This window comes from Cladophialophora yegresii, assembly GCF_000585515.1.
Source record: "Cladophialophora yegresii CBS 114405 chromosome Unknown aczIN-supercont1.5, whole genome shotgun sequence".
Lineage (NCBI taxonomy): Eukaryota > Fungi > Ascomycota > Eurotiomycetes > Chaetothyriales > Herpotrichiellaceae > Cladophialophora > Cladophialophora yegresii.
Window position 1 is genome coordinate 2,647,165 of NW_006913049.1, and position 18,949 is coordinate 2,666,113.

At 54.6% G+C, this 18,949-nt stretch overlaps 9 protein-coding genes across 9 annotated transcripts; 3 read left to right on the plus strand and 6 right to left on the minus strand.

The window, feature by feature from the left end:
- Positions 1 to 198: 198 nt before the first annotated feature.
- A1O7_07687 (uncharacterized protein) lies at positions 199 to 1,903 on the minus strand (the record flags this gene model as incomplete). Its single annotated transcript, XM_007761684.1, has 2 exons — positions 199 to 1,081; positions 1,137 to 1,903. The coding sequence occupies 2 exons, from the start codon at positions 1,901 to 1,903 to the stop codon at positions 199 to 201; spliced, it is 1,650 nt and encodes a 549-aa protein (XP_007759874.1).
- Positions 1,904 to 2,531: 628 nt separating this feature from the next.
- A1O7_07688 (uncharacterized protein) lies at positions 2,532 to 4,046 on the minus strand (the record flags this gene model as incomplete). Its single annotated transcript, XM_007761685.1, has 1 exon — positions 2,532 to 4,046. The coding sequence occupies one exon, from the start codon at positions 4,044 to 4,046 to the stop codon at positions 2,532 to 2,534; it is 1,515 nt and encodes a 504-aa protein (XP_007759875.1).
- Positions 4,047 to 4,526: 480 nt separating this feature from the next.
- On the plus strand, positions 4,527 to 6,049 carry A1O7_07689 (uncharacterized protein; the record flags this gene model as incomplete). The annotated part of the gene is made up of 6 exons (XM_007761686.1): positions 4,527 to 4,578; positions 4,726 to 4,858; positions 4,960 to 5,128; positions 5,385 to 5,464; positions 5,517 to 5,613; positions 5,663 to 6,049. 6 exons carry the CDS (start codon positions 4,527 to 4,529, stop codon positions 6,047 to 6,049), a joined length of 918 nt encoding a protein of 305 aa, XP_007759876.1.
- Positions 6,050 to 7,384: 1,335 nt separating this feature from the next.
- On the minus strand, positions 7,385 to 8,692 carry A1O7_07690 (uncharacterized protein; the record flags this gene model as incomplete). Its single annotated transcript, XM_007761687.1, has 1 exon — positions 7,385 to 8,692. One exon carries the CDS (start codon positions 8,690 to 8,692, stop codon positions 7,385 to 7,387), a length of 1,308 nt encoding a protein of 435 aa, XP_007759877.1.
- Positions 8,693 to 9,879: 1,187 nt separating this feature from the next.
- Positions 9,880 to 10,859, minus strand: A1O7_07691 (diphthine synthase; the record flags this gene model as incomplete). Its single annotated transcript, XM_007761688.1, has 3 exons — positions 9,880 to 10,477; positions 10,530 to 10,654; positions 10,725 to 10,859. The coding sequence occupies 3 exons, from the start codon at positions 10,857 to 10,859 to the stop codon at positions 9,880 to 9,882; spliced, it is 858 nt and encodes a 285-aa protein (XP_007759878.1).
- An 819-nt stretch (positions 10,860 to 11,678) lies between these two features.
- A1O7_07692 (transcription initiation protein SPT3) lies at positions 11,679 to 12,885 on the plus strand (the record flags this gene model as incomplete). The annotated part of the gene is made up of 2 exons (XM_007761689.1): positions 11,679 to 11,939; positions 12,001 to 12,885. The coding sequence occupies 2 exons, from the start codon at positions 11,679 to 11,681 to the stop codon at positions 12,883 to 12,885; spliced, it is 1,146 nt and encodes a 381-aa protein (XP_007759879.1).
- Positions 12,886 to 13,870: 985 nt separating this feature from the next.
- On the minus strand, positions 13,871 to 14,644 carry A1O7_07693 (uncharacterized protein; the record flags this gene model as incomplete). Its single annotated transcript, XM_007761690.1, has 1 exon — positions 13,871 to 14,644. The coding sequence occupies one exon, from the start codon at positions 14,642 to 14,644 to the stop codon at positions 13,871 to 13,873; it is 774 nt and encodes a 257-aa protein (XP_007759880.1).
- A 1,444-nt stretch (positions 14,645 to 16,088) lies between these two features.
- A1O7_07694 (uncharacterized protein) lies at positions 16,089 to 16,961 on the plus strand (the record flags this gene model as incomplete). The annotated part of the gene is made up of 1 exon (XM_007761691.1): positions 16,089 to 16,961. The coding sequence occupies one exon, from the start codon at positions 16,089 to 16,091 to the stop codon at positions 16,959 to 16,961; it is 873 nt and encodes a 290-aa protein (XP_007759881.1).
- Positions 16,962 to 17,465: 504 nt separating this feature from the next.
- Positions 17,466 to 17,984, minus strand: A1O7_07695 (uncharacterized protein; the record flags this gene model as incomplete). Its single annotated transcript, XM_007761692.1, has 2 exons — positions 17,466 to 17,918; positions 17,970 to 17,984. The coding sequence occupies 2 exons, from the start codon at positions 17,982 to 17,984 to the stop codon at positions 17,466 to 17,468; spliced, it is 468 nt and encodes a 155-aa protein (XP_007759882.1).
- Positions 17,985 to 18,949: the final 965 nt, after the last annotated feature.

Genomic DNA, 18,949 nt, shown 5'->3' on the forward strand with positions numbered 1-18,949 from the left:
CCCAAACAAGATGAGAGTCCAGGCGTCTAAAACAAGGAGACAGATGACCCAACGGTTTGCTAGAAGGTGATAAGAGAAGCCTGGTAGTTGTGGGAAATATGAAGCCTCAGCTGGAAACTATGCTGACTGCTGTCTCGTTACCTCTAGGACCTCGGACAAGAGGTACTATATTCCTCCGTCCTTGTGTCCGTTTCAGTCTCAATTGTAGTTATGCTTCATGGTGGCCAACAGACTCTTCTCATTGCCGCCTTGACTATCCTCCAGTTGAGGAATCCTTCCTTCTCGTTCAGCTCGGTCCACTGCCTCCGGGTCGTCCACATTTACGCCAGCAACTTCGGCTTCCACTTGTCGAATCGGACCTTTGAACCATTTCCTTGCCCACAGCGCCCAGCTGGCAAGGCACCAGAATGCGATGATGCCCACGGCGACAGGAGTGTAATTCAGCGTCTGTGAATTGACGGGGTTGAGCTCCGGCAGACAGAAAATGATGGTGATGAAGCCAATCCACAGACATGCGATGATTGCGACCGGTCTGGAGAACCATTTCAGGTTGAAAGGTCCATGAATGAAGCCTCCCGGGTTTATCAGGCCGATCAGGATGGGGAGACCATAAGACAGGTAGAGTCCAATAGTCGCGATCGAGGTGGCCGCCGAGAAAGCCACGGAGGATCCCAGACTGGGGACGGCCAGTAGGAACGATAGGAATGCAGCCAGCCAGATTGTCCGAATTGGGCTGCGGAAGCGGGCATCGACGCTGTGGAAGAAATGTGGGATGCCGCCGTCTCGTGCGAAACTGAACATCATGCGTGAATTCGAGGTCAGGCTGAAAAGGCCGCAGTGCCACACGCAGACAATAACCAGCACGAAGAGCACGATAGCGCCGGTCTTGCCAAACACGTCGACCAGGATTTGTAGCACTGGATTGCCATACTCGGGGGCAGCGGTGGCATCGAAATCCTGAATGCTGAAAAGAAGGCAGAGGATGAGGAACCAGCCAAAAACAGCAGAGCAGCCAATGGACATCAGTACACCCAAAGGCGCTGACCAGGATGCATTTTGTGTTTCTTCCGAGAGGTGAGCGCTGGGATCAGGTTAGTATAAGTCTGGAAGTTTCAGTTTGACGAGGCCACACAGACCTTGCGTCGAAGCCAGTGATGGTGTATTGCGACATCAGGATACCAATACAAGCAACATAGGCTGAAGAAGCTCGGACTGACCACCCTGGGTCACCAGTTCCGTCATAGAAGGTAGCGAATACGAATTTTGCCGACTGATGAGTGGGAGCCTTGGCCACTACCGCCACTGCGAAGGAGAAGACACCCAGGGAATGCAGGGTGATCGATGCGTTGTTCAGATAGCGCAAGATGTGTACGCCGAACGAGTTCACCATGCCGTGTGAGAATAGAAGTGCCGCGTAGATTCCTAATGTCTTGCCCGCTGTTGGCACGTAGCCATTGACAGTTGCCAGAGTAGAAATGAGCCCAGCACAACCGAAGGTGATGCCTGTCGTGACTGCTACTTGACCGAGCAGATTGTACCACCCTGTCACCCAGCTCGCGAACGGCGCCCATTTCTTCGGCGCCAGGATAGCAGCCCAGAAGTAGGGACCTCCTGCACTGGGGATGGCACTGACAATCTCTGCCATACCCAAACCGACAAACATGGTAAAGAACGAAACGACCAGCCAGCCGCAAGACATGACACCTGGGCCCCCAGTGTTGAGTCCATAGCTGAAGAGGGTGGTGATGCCAGTAATGACCGAGATGATACTGAACGAGACCCCGAAATTGTGAATCAAAGACCAATCGCGCTTCAATTCCTGTTTGTAGCCCAACTCTCGTAAACGCCCTTCATCCTTGGACATGCTGCGCGTAGCATTGCCGATGTGTTCGCGGTCAGCCATAGCTGCTTGTGTTGCTGAGACTCCGTGTCGACTCTCGTACAGCCTCACCAGCCTCAGGCAGCTAATGACGATGATGTAGTTTCGTGGGGAATGCGGGGTGAGCAGCTATGCCTTGCGTGGACGGTAGTGCCACGGACGAGCTCTCACAGATGATGAAGCTAGCTGCTGCAAGAGGGGAAAGCGTGCATCTTTATATCACCAGCCGAGAAGATAGCTACTGATATTAGCGTTACAGCAGGGAGTCGCCTGCTCGATAACAGACACACAAGGAAGAGCTCGATAGGCGAAAGATAATGACTAGACACCCTTGTCAAGCCCTGCCAAGCTCAAATAAGCGTTACCTGTTCCAGGCAGACCACCCGAGCCTTCAGGGAAGGTATCTCACAGGGCAGTCCCGTCATTCAACTTTACCAGAGGAAGAGATATCTTCTGGTCACGAGCCTCCTGTTTAACGTGCAGGAGCGCCACGTGTGCTTTCGATATACTTCCATGCTGGCGCCAACTGACTAAAGTGGGAAAACTTGTTTGGTCTGGAATGCAATGCTTCCTCCACGTCGGAGCGTGGGGCGTGCATTTAGCTTCACGAGCTTGTCTCAACTTGGCGATGGCCGGACTTCCCAAGCCTCGGTCACCACCAGAAGCTTACGCTGATGCCCACAGAGCAGCTCCGTACATAATGCCACCATCCGATCGGTATATATAGAGCTTGGCCAGCCTCGAGGACGCATTCCACGTAGGGTACTCGACTAATGCCAGGATACACATCGTCCCAATCTTCCAACGGCGACAGTTCCATGGCGGCCACGTCAATCTGTGACGTGTTAGACATGTCAATCGTGTCTTGTTCCTGTCCATCTGGATATAGGACGTCGCTCAGCTCTCCTAGGTCTTCTGGCGGCCGACTATGAGGAGCGGGCTCATCTCCCCGCTTCGGTAGTAGTGCCTTGCTGTGGTCTGGTGAGTACAATCTCACGTATTTCTTCCCGGCTACCTGGCACAGGATGTTGTGGTAAGGGTCATGGTGAAGTGGGGATATTGTCCATGCCGGTCCGAACCAGATGTGCATTTGTGGCTCAGCCTCGAGATCTGCTTCGTCGGCCGTGTCCCCCTCGCTTGAAGAGGAGCACGCCATGGAAGGAGTAGCGATAGGTTTGGTCGTCCGTTTTGCACTTTCCTTGGCCTTCGCCAAAGCAACCGGGGAACCAGCTTCAGCAGGAGGGGCGTCCAGGTAGCAATAGTCAGGGACTGCGATATCGTTCCGAAGGGCAGGAATTTGCTTGAATAGGTCGTGCTGTGCCAAGTAGCCCGTTTGTCCGCCATTTGCAGATTCGCTGTTAGGACCATGGTCGAATTGTCTTTGGATGTAATGGGTCAGAAATTCTCGAAACGGGACTACTTTCTGGCCCCAATCATCGTCAGTGTAGCTTCGGCCTACTTCGATTGGCACTAGGCGACGACCGCCTAAGGTGATCTCTAGCCAGAACGAAATACTTTTCCATTTATCCAGCGCTGGCCAGTGGCCCAGCACGTTCGTCAGAACAGCAGGTTCTCGTCTTTGCTGAATGTGCTTTGCAAACTCTGTAAGGGAAGGATGATCAAGTGTCTCAACGGGAAAGCCGAGGGATGGCACAGAGACGCTGTCGACAACAAAAGCGTCATTGGTTTCCTCGGCCAGGAAGCTTTTGTCGAGTCGCCGTCTCTTTGGCGGGCGCTCGTCGACATCAGCCGCACCTCGGACGATAGTCTGGAGTTCGGCTAGAATACCATGAATCAAGTCTTGGCGGCCGAGTCCTCCAGCCATGATGAGGGCCATGTCTAGAATAGAAACGATCTCGTCAAGGTGACCATCCAGACGATAGCCACCTACAGGATCATCCTCCGGAGAAGAATCGAGCCCAACCAACTTCAGCACTTTAGCAACGCTGGCATCAGTATACAGCCGGAACCAACATGTCTTTACGTCCTTGAAGGGGAAGATATGCAGCTTTTTGTCCGCCAAGTCGAGGAAGTGATCTGGCTTATCGAGGATTTTACACGCATCGACGCCATCGGGAAAACACTGGTGGATGGCATCGTGAAAAGGCACTTCCTCCAAGTCGGCTCTTACGGACTGCCAGTAGGCAATACCACGCTCTTGAAGCATCAGAAGCAAGATGTGTGGGTGATTACGAAATGAGAAATGGCTGAGATCGTTCTCAGTTTGAAGTGAGCGATGCGGACAAATGCAGTGATTGGCTGGGTCGATCGCGGATGGAGGTCTGATGTGGATGGCTGGGCTTGGCAAGTTGTGAAAGTGAGGCAAGAGTCCAACTCGCCCGTCTGTATCGTTCTTTCCTCGCCTGCGCTTTTCACACTGTGTCTCAGACACAGCTCGGCCTTTTTCTTTTTCTCGATCTGATCTCAGTCGGCAAATTGATCTGCGCTCGTGTGAGGGTACCGCTCGTCCTGCGCGTAATCGTGCCTTGGATCCAGTCCTTTACAAGGTCAAGAATCCACCTGCGACCAGCCTCCGGTCTTGGGGTTGAGGCTTCGAATTGGACTGTCTGGCTGCGCTTGTCCCCGATATACCTTTGCGAACTTAGCTGGATCCTCATCTGGACTCCTTCCGAGACAGCAGTCAACCATGGCTGATGTATCTTCTACCCGGCTCTACCTGGGCAATCTACCGCGCAACAGTATGCATACCTTGCTCTGACATCCTTCTTTTGGTCTCCCTGGACAATGTTGCACTCTTGGAGGATACTCAAACACTGCTTCCGGGATTCACTTGCTGCTCTCTGGGGACGCGCCGCCAGCTGACTCGCACCTTTCTTCACCTCCAGTCACGAAACAGGACATCGAGGAGCACTTTGGCACCCATGGCGCCGGCACCATCAAGGAAATCAAGCTCATGAATGGCTTCGGTTTCATTGAATATGAGGATGCCATGGACGCTCGGGACGTTGTTCCAGGCAAGTTCTTGACTCTCCAACACCATTCTCTATGCTAACGCTTTCCCAGCCTTCCGTATGATCATCCTACCGCCCTTACCCCTCCGTGCGGTCCTCCCTGACAAGCTCAATAGATGGAACCGAGTTCAAAGGCGAACGATTGACTGTTCAGTTCGCTCGAGGACCGCGCCGAAAGGATGATTTTGCAGGTCCCTCCGACCGCAACATCCCTCGGCCTCGTCGCACAATCTACCGCATGCAAATCACTGGTCTTCAGCCGGATACTAGTTGGCAGGTCAGCGAACCCCTTGTGCCATACCCATGATACGTTCTGGATAGAGACGTCCCCAGACGAAGCGGGCTCTGTCTGCGGCCTGTGGTTTTGTTGTCCCGGGTTCTGGATTTCCTTCGTACTCGTACCAGGCCAGTGGAGCGGACGCCTGTTCCCGAGGCGCCAGCGTTGCGAAAAGCTTCGCCGCGATCCATCTCGTCTCCCCACCCGCTGTTCTCCCTGCTGTAACGGGCTTTGGACTGTGCTCACCAGATACCAGGATCTCAAAGATTTCGCCCGAAACTCTGGTCAACTGGATGTCGTCTATTCCGAAACTGGCCGTGACCGCGATGGCAAAGGGTAACTACTACTCTCTTCCCCGGTTTATTGACCTGTACTCACATTTGCCAAGGTTTGTGGAATTTGAAACCGCAGCCGACCTCAAAACCGCGGTGGAGAAGCTAGATGGACAAACTTTCAAAGGAGCGACTGTCCATTGCTCTGCCGATGTAAGTTTCCACCGTTGGCATTATCTGGTACTTTCTAAGTTATCTGCAGATTCAGGATGAGAAACCTGATGCACGGAGCTACCGCCAGCGATCCCCGCCAAGAGGCCGCTACGGACCACCAGATGACGATCGTCGGCCTCCTCCTCGCGGATGGAGCCCTCGAGGTTATGGGCGAGAACGCTCGCCTGGACGTCGCCCTCCGGTTGATGACTATTATGATCGAGGTTACGGCAGACGCAGCCCACCTCCCCGTGACTATGGACCGCCACCACCACGAAGGTATGATGCCGACCCATATGATCCTCGAGGACCACCCCCACCACCGGTTCGAGGCTACGGAGACCCATACGCTCGAGGTGACCCCTACGGTCGACCGAGAAGCCCACCTCGCTACGGTTATGCTGGCGGCTATGGTTACGATGATCGGCGATACTAGAATGGTTACTACCGTCCACTGGCCGCCGACACCCACCCAGGCTCGACTGACTGGACATTCTGTCGACTACTTGAAGCGCTGGAGCTGCGCTGGCGATGCCGAGACTGAGGAGGACCCCCATGGCATTGCTGAACACAAACTTGCTCTTGATCTTACTTGGAGCCCTCTTCGCGACTACCGCGCACAAAATTGTCATAACAATGTTTCTTCGGTGTAATGCATGCTGCAACTCCACAGGGTGTACTATGGAAGGGATTCCAAAGCTGGTTTGGTTCGATTCTAGGAGGACGGCTACTGCAGTTGGCAGAGAGACCCCATTGTTCAAATCCGGGATGACGGAGCGACGACGTACTAAAGTGCTTACAACCAAATATGCGAGTGCAACCGTTACTTTGGACCTTCTGTTCTCTGGCCCTCATGTTCTCTGGCCCTCACAGATTGGAAGCATATTCCCGTGCCAAAACAAACTTGTGGCCTTTAGAACTGGAGCTGGCCCGGGACTACCTCACCCTCTAACATGACACCCCCAAATGTCAGAGCGAACCGGCACTGGTAGGATGATCCGGTGTCGCAGTGGTAAGGTTGACAGTTTCATTTGATCTAACTCCGAGCTTGAGACGGTTGATTGTAGACCAGCACGGAAGTAGTCTCGCTAGACGCTTTTGGTGGGAGGGCGCTGGGGACCTACTGCTCTGACGACCGCTCCCGAACTCGGTCCGCTTCAAAAAGTGGGGGCCATGAACAGTAGGTTGGCTCGCATAGCCAGTGTCGAGATCGGTTGAACCCACGCTTCCCTGTGAAGGTTATCGAAGTCGCCGTGAGTCATTATAAGACGGTGCCACCAAGTCCAGTACCACACCTCAGCAACGAGGAACTGCTCCTGGTGCGCTTCACCACACACTGGCGCCGGCGAACACCATATATGTGCCACGTCAGCCTCGCTCGAGGTTCAGATGGCCGCTTGACGTAGCAAAGGATGCCTTTGATGTTGCAGGCATCCGAGGATATAGAATGTCTGTGGGTCATCCCCGACCATCAGCATAGCCTACTCTTGGCCAATTCCTCTCTGAGATCCTCAGCAGCTAAGTCGAGCCTGCACGTACAGCGTTGTCTGTTCCATATTTGAGAGCAAGCTGTAGCATTGGAAGGGGCGTAATGAACTCATTGAGCCCTATCAACGTGGTTCGGCGTACTTCCTGGAGCTGAGATATTCTAATATATATTCTGCATTCCACATACATACACACGTTCATGTTCATGTTCGCATTCACGTCATAGCACGTTAGTTGGTCGTTTCACACCACTTTTCGCTACTGGGTTTAGTGGCGTATTCATTCAGGTCCGGCGGCCGAAGAATTTCTTGCGCAAGCCCTGAGATCTGCTGATCTCTTTCAACTTGGCCGGGTCTGTAGGGACGTCTCGTTCGCGGTCTTTCTGCTTGCCCTTGGTTTCGGGGGTAGAGGCGGCAGTGTTGGGCCGTGACCGACTCGCTTGTGCTGCTGGTAACGATGCTTGCTCCAAAGTTGGACCTGATACCAGGGGAGGCGACGGTCGCACGGGCAGGGCGGTCAGCCCTGGGGAGCTTAACTGGCGCTGGCGTTGGGGCTGCTGTTGCTGTGGTTGTTGTTGCCGTGCGTGATTGCGCTGTGGTGAGGCTATGTGTTGGTGGACCTGTACGGCGGGTGTGGATATAGGATATGTTCCCATTCCCGTGAAAGAAGTGGGGATCGGGGCGTTCTCGCTGCCTGTGGGACGATGACCTCTCGCTGCTGCGGAGGACTCAGCGCTCCTGACGGTAGCAGGACTCACTGGGGTCGCTACCGCTCTTCTTGGGCCACCTCGATCGGGGTTCTGTGGCTGCTGCTGCTGCTGCTTGAAGCCCCGGACATCCTCCACCTCCACCTCTTCGTCTTCAGACTCGTAATCATATTCGTACTCGCACTCGTCCCCGTCCTCGTCCTCGTCCTCGTCGTCCACCTCCTCAACGAACCGCTCCGGATCCCCGTTGTACACCACCCACCATCCGATCTTCTCACCCTCGGCTATCTTGTCGCGCAGGTCGGCGAGCGCTTCCCAGGCTTTATTCGTCAGCCCGGGCCCATCGGCAAGGACTTCTTCCACGTTGACGCTCAAGGCCGTGATATCCGCAGGCGAGTTGAACGGCGCGGACTTGGACATGGGCTGCGTTACCGAGCGGCCGGGGGTTCTGCCACGTGGCAGGCCAGGCGAGTCTGGCTGCTGCGCGGTTCCCGGTCCGCCGTTCATCCCATCACGCATGCCCGCCGGACTGGCCGCGGCGATGACGACGACCTTGTCCCCCACGTACGCGTACGGCTGGCTGACAGCGTACGGCCCGTCCACGTCCTCCGGGTTATACTGTTCGATGAACTCTAATCTTCTGCCGCCTTTGGTGCCTGCCATCCCAGGCTGCATGTATACTTCGCTGTCCGGGTCCGAGTGGTCCAGCTCTTTCATGATCTCCGGGTACGCCGTGCGGAAGGAGCGCAGCAGGTCACGCCGCGAGTTGGCGTTCTGGATGTACTCGACGCTGACGTCGTCGAGGTTGTTGATCACGGCGTGGACGCGGATGCCCGTGAAGCCTTCGCGCGGCCAGCGGAAGCCGTGGACCAAGTAGACGGGCATGGCGGGCGCGGGACGGGGATCGTGCGAATGCGAAGGTGAAGGCACCGCAGATCGGTCACTGCAATGCCAACGCAATGCAACGCGATCGTCCCTCGTGGGTAGAGGATGTGGCCACAGATATGGATATGGATAGGTATGTATATCGGTACTCGTATGTGAATATGGTCTTCAGCTCGGCGCCGCGGTTAGCAAGCTAGCTAGCTGTTCACGAACACGTCCGCACGCCGCGATATACCAGTACCAAGATATGGATATGAAACCGCTTGTGGTAGAAGCATGTTCGAGGGCGCTCAAGAAGACAGCAGGAGAGCACACGTTTGGGATCTTTTCTTCTCCCTTGGAGGTCCGTGAGGGAAAATTTCCCCCCGGAAGCGCCCAGCTACGTCCTGGAGGCGGCTCTTTGTGCAACCACAGGGCAGACGGGTACGCGTGCTCCGTATGGACTGGACCTGTCTAATTATGGCACGTTTTCTAGAACTGACATCAATTAAGCGAAAGGCGAGCGAGCGAGCAAGCGAGCAAGCTGCAGCTGCAGCTGCTGTTGGGGAAAAGGCCTGCGGGCTGCGGGGCTTTTTCCCACGTGGTGCATAAGCAAAATTCCCGATCAAATGAATTGCTCGCTCGCTTCTGCGCTCTAGCATATGGTGTACAGTACTGTGGAATCACGGCCTGCGGTTGGTTACGAGGTATCGAAGTAGCAGGTAGGCTTGCCAGGTTGCATATCTGGTGTACTCTACTCGTCCTATCCGCATGCATGGCCAAGGCTGCTAGATGTTGCTAACTGTTTACAATATTGGGATGGGGTGGGCTTGAGAGTCATCGATTCTAATGATATTGATCTGCGGGACGTCTTACGGGTACAGAGTAGGACGAGCGCAAGCAGGGCTGGAGAAGAGGTGGGAAACCGCAGCCTGAATATCTTGTGCCAGCCGGTTTCCTCTCACATATATTCATGCCCCTGCAATGCACTCCCAAATTGAACCCCTCGCGAGACCCTAGCAACCCAATCTACTGTGCCCCGTACTGAAAGCGTGCGACCCCTCACTGGAGGCGAGGATATCGACCTGAGACTCAAGAGGGATAGTCCAGCTGGCTTGCTGGTGGTGGTAACCACTATTCCACTCATTCGATCTCAGGAAGGTTGAATGCAGCTACCTTTTCAGGTTCAGAGGCCGAAGGGACTGTAATTACCGACTCCTCTCGTGGTATTTGTCCCAGCTCTCCTCAAACGTGTCCTCATTCACGGCAAACTTCTTGATGTAATCCTTCTCCAGCTCGTGCGCTCTCTTACCAAGCAGCACGAGGCTATGCAGTGGAGGGCCTAGGTCAACGTCACATAGCTCCTTTAGAGTTCCACAGGCAAATTTTTGATCATCTGCTCCGACTCTGGCGCATCCAATGGCCAGGCTGTTTTCCGAGTATACGTTCTCTTGCTTCTCTTGTTCAATCTCCAGCATTTGCTGCGCGCATTGCGAGACCGTCATGTATCGAGGCGGCTCGTAGATCTTCCTTCCTCGCGCCATGTTCTCGAGTGATTGTTCTTTGACCTTGATGTCGAGGAGTAATAGTGTGTGTAGGCCAATCGAGCTGTTCTCGCGGATCCGGTCATAGAAACTGGCTGGTTTCCAGGTGTCGGTGAAGAAGACCATCGACACGGTTTGCCCAAAGTTGTACAGTTGCAGGCCTGTGGCACCAATGGCGTTGAGGATAGAGGCGTTGGGGATGGATTTGGTGGGTATCGACAGTTCTTGGGCGCGGAGGACGAGATCTGTGTGAGTGGTCGCACTGCAACACCGGTCAGAGACAAGGCAGGTTGTAGGGCCGGATATCAACGTACCCAAAAGGGTCACCGACGACCAGGAATGCAATGTCATCTTTGTCGGCGCCGTCCAGGATCTCGTCGCTGGCGGACTCGACCATTTCACGGTCCGCTACGATCACGGGTCGTCCATAGAATGACTCCTACCTTGACTGTCAGATGATGATCATGTCAGCAAGATATGCGGTGAAGGGCAAGAATGTCTCGTCATACCAGTCTCTCTCTGCCGACATGTAGAATGCTGGTGTACGCTTCGAGATAGACTCTCTCGGCGCGCTTCACCACCTCGAGGCCTTTCACAGTGATGTCGGTCTCATCGGCGAGACCGAGTCCCACGAGGTAGAGCATCTTTACCGGTTGCCGTGAAGATAGACCCAGAAGTGACAGCAACAGTCGACGGCGGGGGTTTTGAGGTGAAAGAAGCATTCAACGGGGACGAATATTTGGTGGGTCGACGGTCATTCATTCGGGTAAACGTCGCGAGAGTCGGTCATCTCTGACAAACGGCGACTGCCTCAGCTGGACTGATCGCGTTCCATCAACCACTGTGCGAGTCTATCTGTATATTATCGTCATTGTTGGGTGTTGGCTTGCAACGTTCCCATATCCATATCCAGGGGTTGAAGAAAGTCACAGCCACCAGACGGCCGCTAGTCGGTGGAACTGTCAAGATGGCAGCAGAGAGGCCGGCAAAGTACAGGCAGGAGATCCAGCAGGTGAGAGCACCTTTCATTGCTATCGCTTTCCACTGTGATTTGTATGGTTTCTGGCGTTTATGAAGGCCGACAAGCCCTGGTATTGGAATCTTATGTCCGGCCCAAACGCAATCAGAGCCACCTTAGTACCACCCTTTGGCTGCTTCAGAAGCACCCAGGCATGACACCACAAGCGAATTGGAATGACATCTGGATCGTGTCTCGTAGATGGAACAGACACTGTACCGATTATCTGTCTGCCGGATATTGGAGACCAATTCAGTTCGCTCTTTTGCGGATACTGTATGCCTTTCACAAACCGCTGGCAATATCCCATCTGCCAGACCCGCACCCGCGAGACAGCAGACCGCAGACCGCTTTGTATATACCAAAATGGCATCAACGGGCTTCAGGGCTGAAATCCCAGAACCCAACTCATGCGACATACCACTTTTGGATACCGAACACCAACATGGACAATCACAGTACTGGAGACCACCGAAGCCAAATTGCCAGGGCCTTGATTCTTGGTGGCAGCATACAAGAGTCTGCATCTGCTACAGCAACCGCATTCCGTGCCTACAGTCACGATGACGAAACCACAGACGATTTCAAGCAGAGACTAATCTACCTCCTCGAACAGATGATGTTCGTCAGCGGCGAAACAGCCGAACCCAGCCCCGAGACGACGTGGATGATCGAGGAGATCGTGCGAGAGCAGGTGATAGAAATGGTAAGCCCGTCAAGCACCTTGCATCCTGCGCAGCGACAGCGACTAACCCACGCAATCCCAGCTGACCCGAGCGACCATGCTCGCCAACCGGCGTGGCTCCCGGTCCATCTCCATAGGCGACCTGATCTTCCAGATCCGGCACGACCGGGCCAAAGTGTCGCGGCTCAAGACGTTCCTCTCGTGGAAGGACGTGCGCAAGAACGTCAAGGACTCGGACGACAAAGGCGGCGGAGATGCCGGCGACGTCGGCGACTTCGAAGAGGTAAGACAAGAAGTGCCCCTGCCTGGTCAGTGTCCATCGCTAACTCGACAAAAGGCCTCCGGCGGCGTCAACCCGGCAGCTCCACCAAAAACCAGCGCCGCGAAGAAAGCCAAGCTCGTGCTCCCGTGGGAGATCCACTCGTTCTACGCCGAGCAGGTCCCCGAGCGGGACGACGAAGAGGACGAAGAAGAAGAGGAACAGAATGAAGCCACGCTAGCCCGCCTGGCCTCCGCGGACGAACGCACCAAGAACATGACGAGGGAGGAGTACGTCTACTGGAGCGACTGCCGGCAAGCGAGCTTCACGTTCCGCAAGAGCAAGCGGTTCCGCGAGTGGGCCGGCTTCGCGACCATCCTGGACAGCAAACCCAACGACGACGTCGTCGACATTTTGGGGTTTCTGACGTTTGAGATAGTCCAGACGCTCACGGAGGAGGCCCTCAAGGTGAAAGCCGCAGAGGATGCGGCCAACCGCAAACTCAACGGTGGCAGGCCCGGCGAGGAGGCGAGCAAGAAACGCAAGCGCGAAGGGTGCAGTCTGTTTGAGATGCCCGAGGAGGGGCGCACGCCCGTCGAGCCCAAACATGTGAGAGAGGCGTTTCGGCGGCTGCAGGTCGTGCCGACAAGGTATAAGTTCATGAGGCAGGGGTTTGCGGGTATGAGGACGCCGTTGAGGTTGATCTAGAGCGAGCGAGAGCGCGCGCGAGAGAGGGAGGGAGGGAGGGAGGGAGAGAGATATTGTCCGCAGCGGAGGCGGGGCGAAAACGGAGTTTTGTTTCGATATGTTTGGAACGGTCTCGGGATATGAACGATGATATGGCGCGAGCGATAGGTGTTTGGTGTTCAGGCGTCACCTCGAGCATGATATGATACCCTTGTTGGCAGAAAATCAGTCTGCAGATGACGTGACTGGGCGGATAGGGTTTCTGGTAGGGTATGATACCCCTGTTGGCAAGAAATCAATCTGCAGATGACTTGACTGGGCGCATAGGGTGTTCGTTAAGACTACTATGCTATGTACGACGTATGGCTATTTCGATGTTGGAGACAATGCTTACGGTTTATGGGATTGCTGCTATATTTACGAACTCGCTTGGATCGCTCGATACGCGAACCGTAGATGCGCAGCCGTGCAGGGATCTGATTGTAGAACTGGTCAAGTGTTGAGATGGCGGACGTGGTGAAAGGGACATGCAGGTTGTAGTACGACGGAGCGGGATCAGAATTGTTGGGTCACGACATAGCCGTACAGGATTACGAAGGTCTTGTATCTCTTCCACGAGACGTTTGCATATCCCCGGACTCCTGGGCCTGAGCCAGACTTGCTGAGGTTGAAGCACAGGCATTCCCATCGGCGTCTCCGAGTTGACTATCGTGGGAGACAAAACAGCGCATATGCGCACACGCCGTCCTATGGGGATCCGCAATGGGCAGGGATATGACCTACTATGGGCGGGAACTTCAAGAAGCCAGGTTGATGAATTTATATAGCTGGCAAGGTAAACTAACAAGACGGTACTCGTACCAGAGCTCTGGTCAACGGCTTGAAGTAGAAGTTTCCCACCTCCTGCTTGCGCATAGTCGAGCCCTACGAGGAAGTAATTAACCCAGCAACAGCTTAACATTTCGAGAAGCCAACCTCCGAGCTAATACCTACACTCGGACCTCGCCTAAAGAGAATGAAAATCTTGAAGCCTCAAGACTCCCTTCCGTTGTAGCATTGCATTGCCCAGGTGAATTATCACGCCGTAGCTACCAGTCTCGTACTGGCATTCCCGAACACCGAGCTCTACCCCGGCTTCCTGATGATCGCCTAGCTCTCGGAGTGTCAAAATTCCGCGTTGATTTGAGCCCTCCGTATCCCAGAAGCCGCTCTCTTTCTTGGTATCGGAGGTGGATATGCCCGAAATGCCAGCAGCGAAACCGAACGACTTTGTGAAAATGGAAAGGATGTAAAAGCCGTCGCTGAAAAGGTACAGGGAGATCGTCTCGTGGCGCGAGACCCGCGCGTAGGTGCTGGTGGAGCTCTCTGACCCGGACTTGGAATAGAACCCGACGAGTGCATGCGACGCAACGTTGGTTGTGTCAAGCGGGAGGAAGCGGATACTGCGTGCGATTGAGTTGACCGTGGCTCGCATCGCGTTTGCGTCTGCACCGGGACTGTTGCCACAGAGATAGACGCCATTGTTGTGGGCGCTGGAATTGAGGATAACTGAGTATATAGTGTTAAAGTTCTCGCTCCTGTGGCAGCTGCTTGTCGCTGTGATGCCCGGCGACGAAAGTGCCAGAGGCTGTGCACTTGACACCAGGGTCAAGGTCATGCCACCATTGTTTACCCAGGTCTGGCTCTGTCGTGCCCGATGCTCGTTGACCCCGGCGTGGGAGTATATCACGTTGATAGAGATGTGGAATGACAAATTGGCCCGACCGGAGGGGACAGTCATTACCCTGTTGGCTGGTCCGGAAACTCCAGCCACAATGGTGTGATTGGCAGGCAAGGATGCTGTCACTCCTATTATGGGAAAGTTGTACGATCTCCATCCAGCAGGAGTGGACGTCCTTGCTATGCCAGACATTGTAGTGTCCATCCGAGGCGAGGGGCTCGGTGTTGATGTAGCACGGTATGTCGCAGGGTCGAGTATTCTGAGCAACGTGGCAGCCATTTCTGCGGCTTCTTCTTCCGAAGGTCGATCAGTGGTATTTGTGAACCGCGAAGAATCATCTGACTGCGAAGTTCGTGCGGCAGCGCTTTGTGCCTCAAGCCGTTCAGTCTGTAACCTTACTTCTTCAGCCACGGATGCGGCTCTTCTTTGTGACTCTGCAAGTGTGGCTCTTTCGTCTGCCTTCTCTGCCGCCTGCCTCAACGCTTCACCAACGAGAAACCCCAATCCTTTGAAGAGCGATGAAGTTCGCGAATGCGGCGCTGAGCTTGGACTGGCACCGGAAGCTGACGGATTCATTGTTCCGGTATTCAACGTGTGTAATGGCAGGCGAACGTGGAAATGTCGTACGCTGGTATCACGTCTTGTATAGACAAGAGAATGGGAATGATCGCTAGGTGGGCAAACTTACATGCCTGAATTGCCCCTAGACAGCTGAGAGGATACGCGGGTGATATAGTTTCGTAGACAGGGACATAGTCGCAGGCTCTTCATTAAATAAGGCACCATGACTGGCCTCCCAATGCGATGTCCAACGGGGCGATATACAAGTGTGCGATGCTCAGTAGAACCAGTAACGGGCAGGTCAGCTGAATAGAAAGACGGGGACCAAGCAGAGCTAGATGGAAAATGCCAGTGGGCAGGGCTATGTCAGTTCAACTTCCCGATTCCAAGAAGAGGCTGTGGTGCATCTGGCCCTACCAGCAAGCGAGGAGCCTCGTATTCTGCCGAAGTAGCTCATTGCCCAGAGTTGCTGAGTTCGTGTTCACTCTTGGTCTACAGGCACTTCCCACCTAGCACGGGAACTTCGGTCACCCAAGACAAGGTTGTTTGGGATATCGACGCTGCCTTACCACTGACATAGGTGATAATTAGGGGTCGACCGTGGCTGGTGGTTAAGGTTTCCTGAGGAAGAAAGGGAGCTAAGGTATCGGCAAGTAGTCAGTTCCAGGTTGATTCATCGACAGCATGGCGCATACTAGCCGCTACTTGTACACACGAGTATGGCGATACTGGGCGTATCGCAGGGCTGTCGCCATGAAGGATCAGGGGATGGAGCGGCGCTCGAGTAGGTGTCGAGACGGGAGCAAACCCACTACGTCATCGCCCACCACAAGGCTGCGTCGTAGCCTTGAGCCGCCCGCATGCAAAGAACGAGGCGAGGAGGCATCCGCCATCGGAGTCATATGGTTTCACGCGCAGCACCCAGACTGACTAAAACGATTATATGCCTCACAACCCCTTCATCTTTTCCCCCACGCAATTCATTCGCATTTTTGTGATCGTCAACATCACGACCTACATCACCGCCAAAGCCTACCTGAACGCTCAGTCGGCAGCCACTCAACCCCACTCCGCCACCGAGAACACCGCCTTTCAGAAGCCCGTCCCCTCGTCCTCGCCCACGACAATGGCGCCCAAGAACAAAGGCGAAAACACCAAGAAAGCCGCGGGCAACGCGCGAAAAGCCGAAGCCGCGGCCTCGAAACAAGCACAAGCCGACCGTGCCACCGAAGAGCGCGAATCCGAGAAATGGAACCAAGGCGCCAAAGACTCCTCCAAGAAGCAAGCCGCCGCAGCGAAGGCGGCGGAACAGGCGGCCAAAAAGGCCGAGCGGGACGCCATGTTGGCCGAGGAGGAGAAGAACCAGCCCAGCAAACCGAAGGGCGCGGGCAAGAAGACGGCCGAGAAGAAGAACGTGGGCCGGCCGCTGGATTTGGGACAGCTGGATGATGGTGGACCCTCGAGCGCGGAGGGGAAGATGAAGGCCATCAGCGCCACGGGGATTGATAATGCTCTGGACGCGCTGAGTCTGGCGACGGGTTCGGCGAACGACATGAAGCTGGATCGTCATCCGGAGAGGAGGTATGCGGCGGCGTACAAAGCGTACGAGGAGAGACGGTTACCCGAGGTGAAGACGGAGAATCCAGGCCTGAGGAGAAACCAGCAGATCGAGTTGATTAGGAAGGAGTTTGAGAGGTCGGAGGAGAATCCGTTCAACCAGCAGGGCAATGTGCGGTACGATGCCTCTAAAGAGGAGTTGGCCGATGCGAGGAGACAGCACAGAGAGGGCATCGAGAAGAGGCTCGGGGAGAAATGAGGGTAATATTCGTTCATGACTATGTGATGCTGAGCATCTGGAGCTTGGGGTGGCCGTGATCTTGGGCTAGAACCCTAGCGCTGCCACAAAGATAAAGAGCCACCTGTTGCTGCCGGATCGACACTGTGTGAGGGTCATGTACGGCTGTAAGGGTGCCATGTGCACCATCTCCAGCATTACAACGAGGCTATGAAGTACGAAAGAACATGACCATGAGGACTGGAATCGGGTTAATGGTCGGTGATGGAGCACCGGCCGTTGAGCTGGCGAGAGTAGATAATGAACCAGAGAGGATGGCCGGTACGCCTCCGTAGACCCAACGGTGATAGCATGTGCATCTAGAATGGCTGAGTATGAAATATATAGAATCGTCTCGTCTCATAATTTGACATAGACATTGGAGCCGAGAAGAAGACTGCTCGGCCTCGAGAGCTTATCACGACCAGTCCGACCCTTTTCCCATAACAGCAAACCCACAACAATAATGAGTCAGGTCCAGGCTTCTCAAGGGTTGGCACCAGCACATGCCACAAAATCATCCCCGCTCGCTCCATTATGCGTTATGACACCGGCGTAGGCACCATCCTCGTTGAAAATTACCCGATCAGCCCCTGGACTACCCCCAGAATAGACCTCGAAGTTGCTCAAGATCGGGAACTCATACCACGGGCCGCTGACGGGGAAATCAAAACCCTCATAGTTGTTATACTCATGAGGGTAGTCGCCAGAGCCCAATGTTTGGCCGGATTCGAGGAGACTGAAGCCCTTTGAGACGGCTTCGTCAATGTCTTCCTGCCAGTAACAGACGTTCGCGCAGGTCTCGACGCAGGATTGGCGCTTTGAGAAGGGACTGAGTTCACGAGGCCACAAGGATGGCGACGCTAGAGCCTTGCTTGAGGAGAAGCCCGGTGGGAGGGCTATGACGGGAGTCAGGACGATGAAGACACCAGCCAAAAACTGAAGTATGTTAGGCACCGAGACAGATATTGAGTATTGGCATTGACATACTTGTGAGAGCAGCATGATGGCTGAGTTGACTTGGACACAGGTCGACGGGGAACAAACACTCGAGGCTGATCCAGATTCACGGCAGAGTTCTTGCTCTGAACCCCTCTTCACAGATGCCTCTGGCTTGCTGCGTGCTGTGCAGCGACCATCGACTCGACCTCGTCCCATTTTATATTCGTCCAGAGTCCTCGGTGCCAACTCATGGTAGGGTACCCCACCTACTCACCTGCACACGTTGTAACACAAACACAATCCACACTGATCCCTGTAATCATGATTCCACATCGGCGCCGGCCGCCCACAGAGATGTAACATGGTTCTGCGCATACATCCAAAACACAGCATCCAGTCCTTCCTTGTCACGCTCGCCCGACTAGGATACCAGCAGGGAATGATCAATCCAGATCAACGTGCAACTCCGCAGATGGCAGAAGCAGGTACCCACGACTTCAAGATAGGCGAGATATGAATGGCTCATCCTGAGAGCTCATCCCGGACAGGCGGCTGCGGGAGCAGTAGAGCGTCCAAAACGAGACTGAACAGAGGTGTGATAGGGTGTACTGTGTAAACAAGCAATGCGCAAGCATCAAGCCAGCAACCTCCTGCCACAAAAAGTACTATTCTGCTGCACCTATCACGGCCCCGATGCTGAGCACGAAAGCCAAAGTCAGAGTCGAAAGTCTCTAAAGGCGCTGGGGGATCGACACATAGGCCCACGGTTTCCGGATGGTCTTGGCATGGTGATTGGTTGAAATGCCATCGGCCAGCAATAAGAAACGAGATTAGACGACCGAGGCTCACAGCTGCGTATGCATCAGTCACCGGTCTCCTTCCTATTCCGCCGCTGGCCGACAAACAACGACTCTGAACTTGAAGCCTTGTTCATGTTTCGTACTCCGTAGATGTAACATAAGCCGGTGAACAGCCTTCTCTTCGGGCCGGATCTGCCCTCGTGCATAAGAGTGTCCGAGTATGCTATC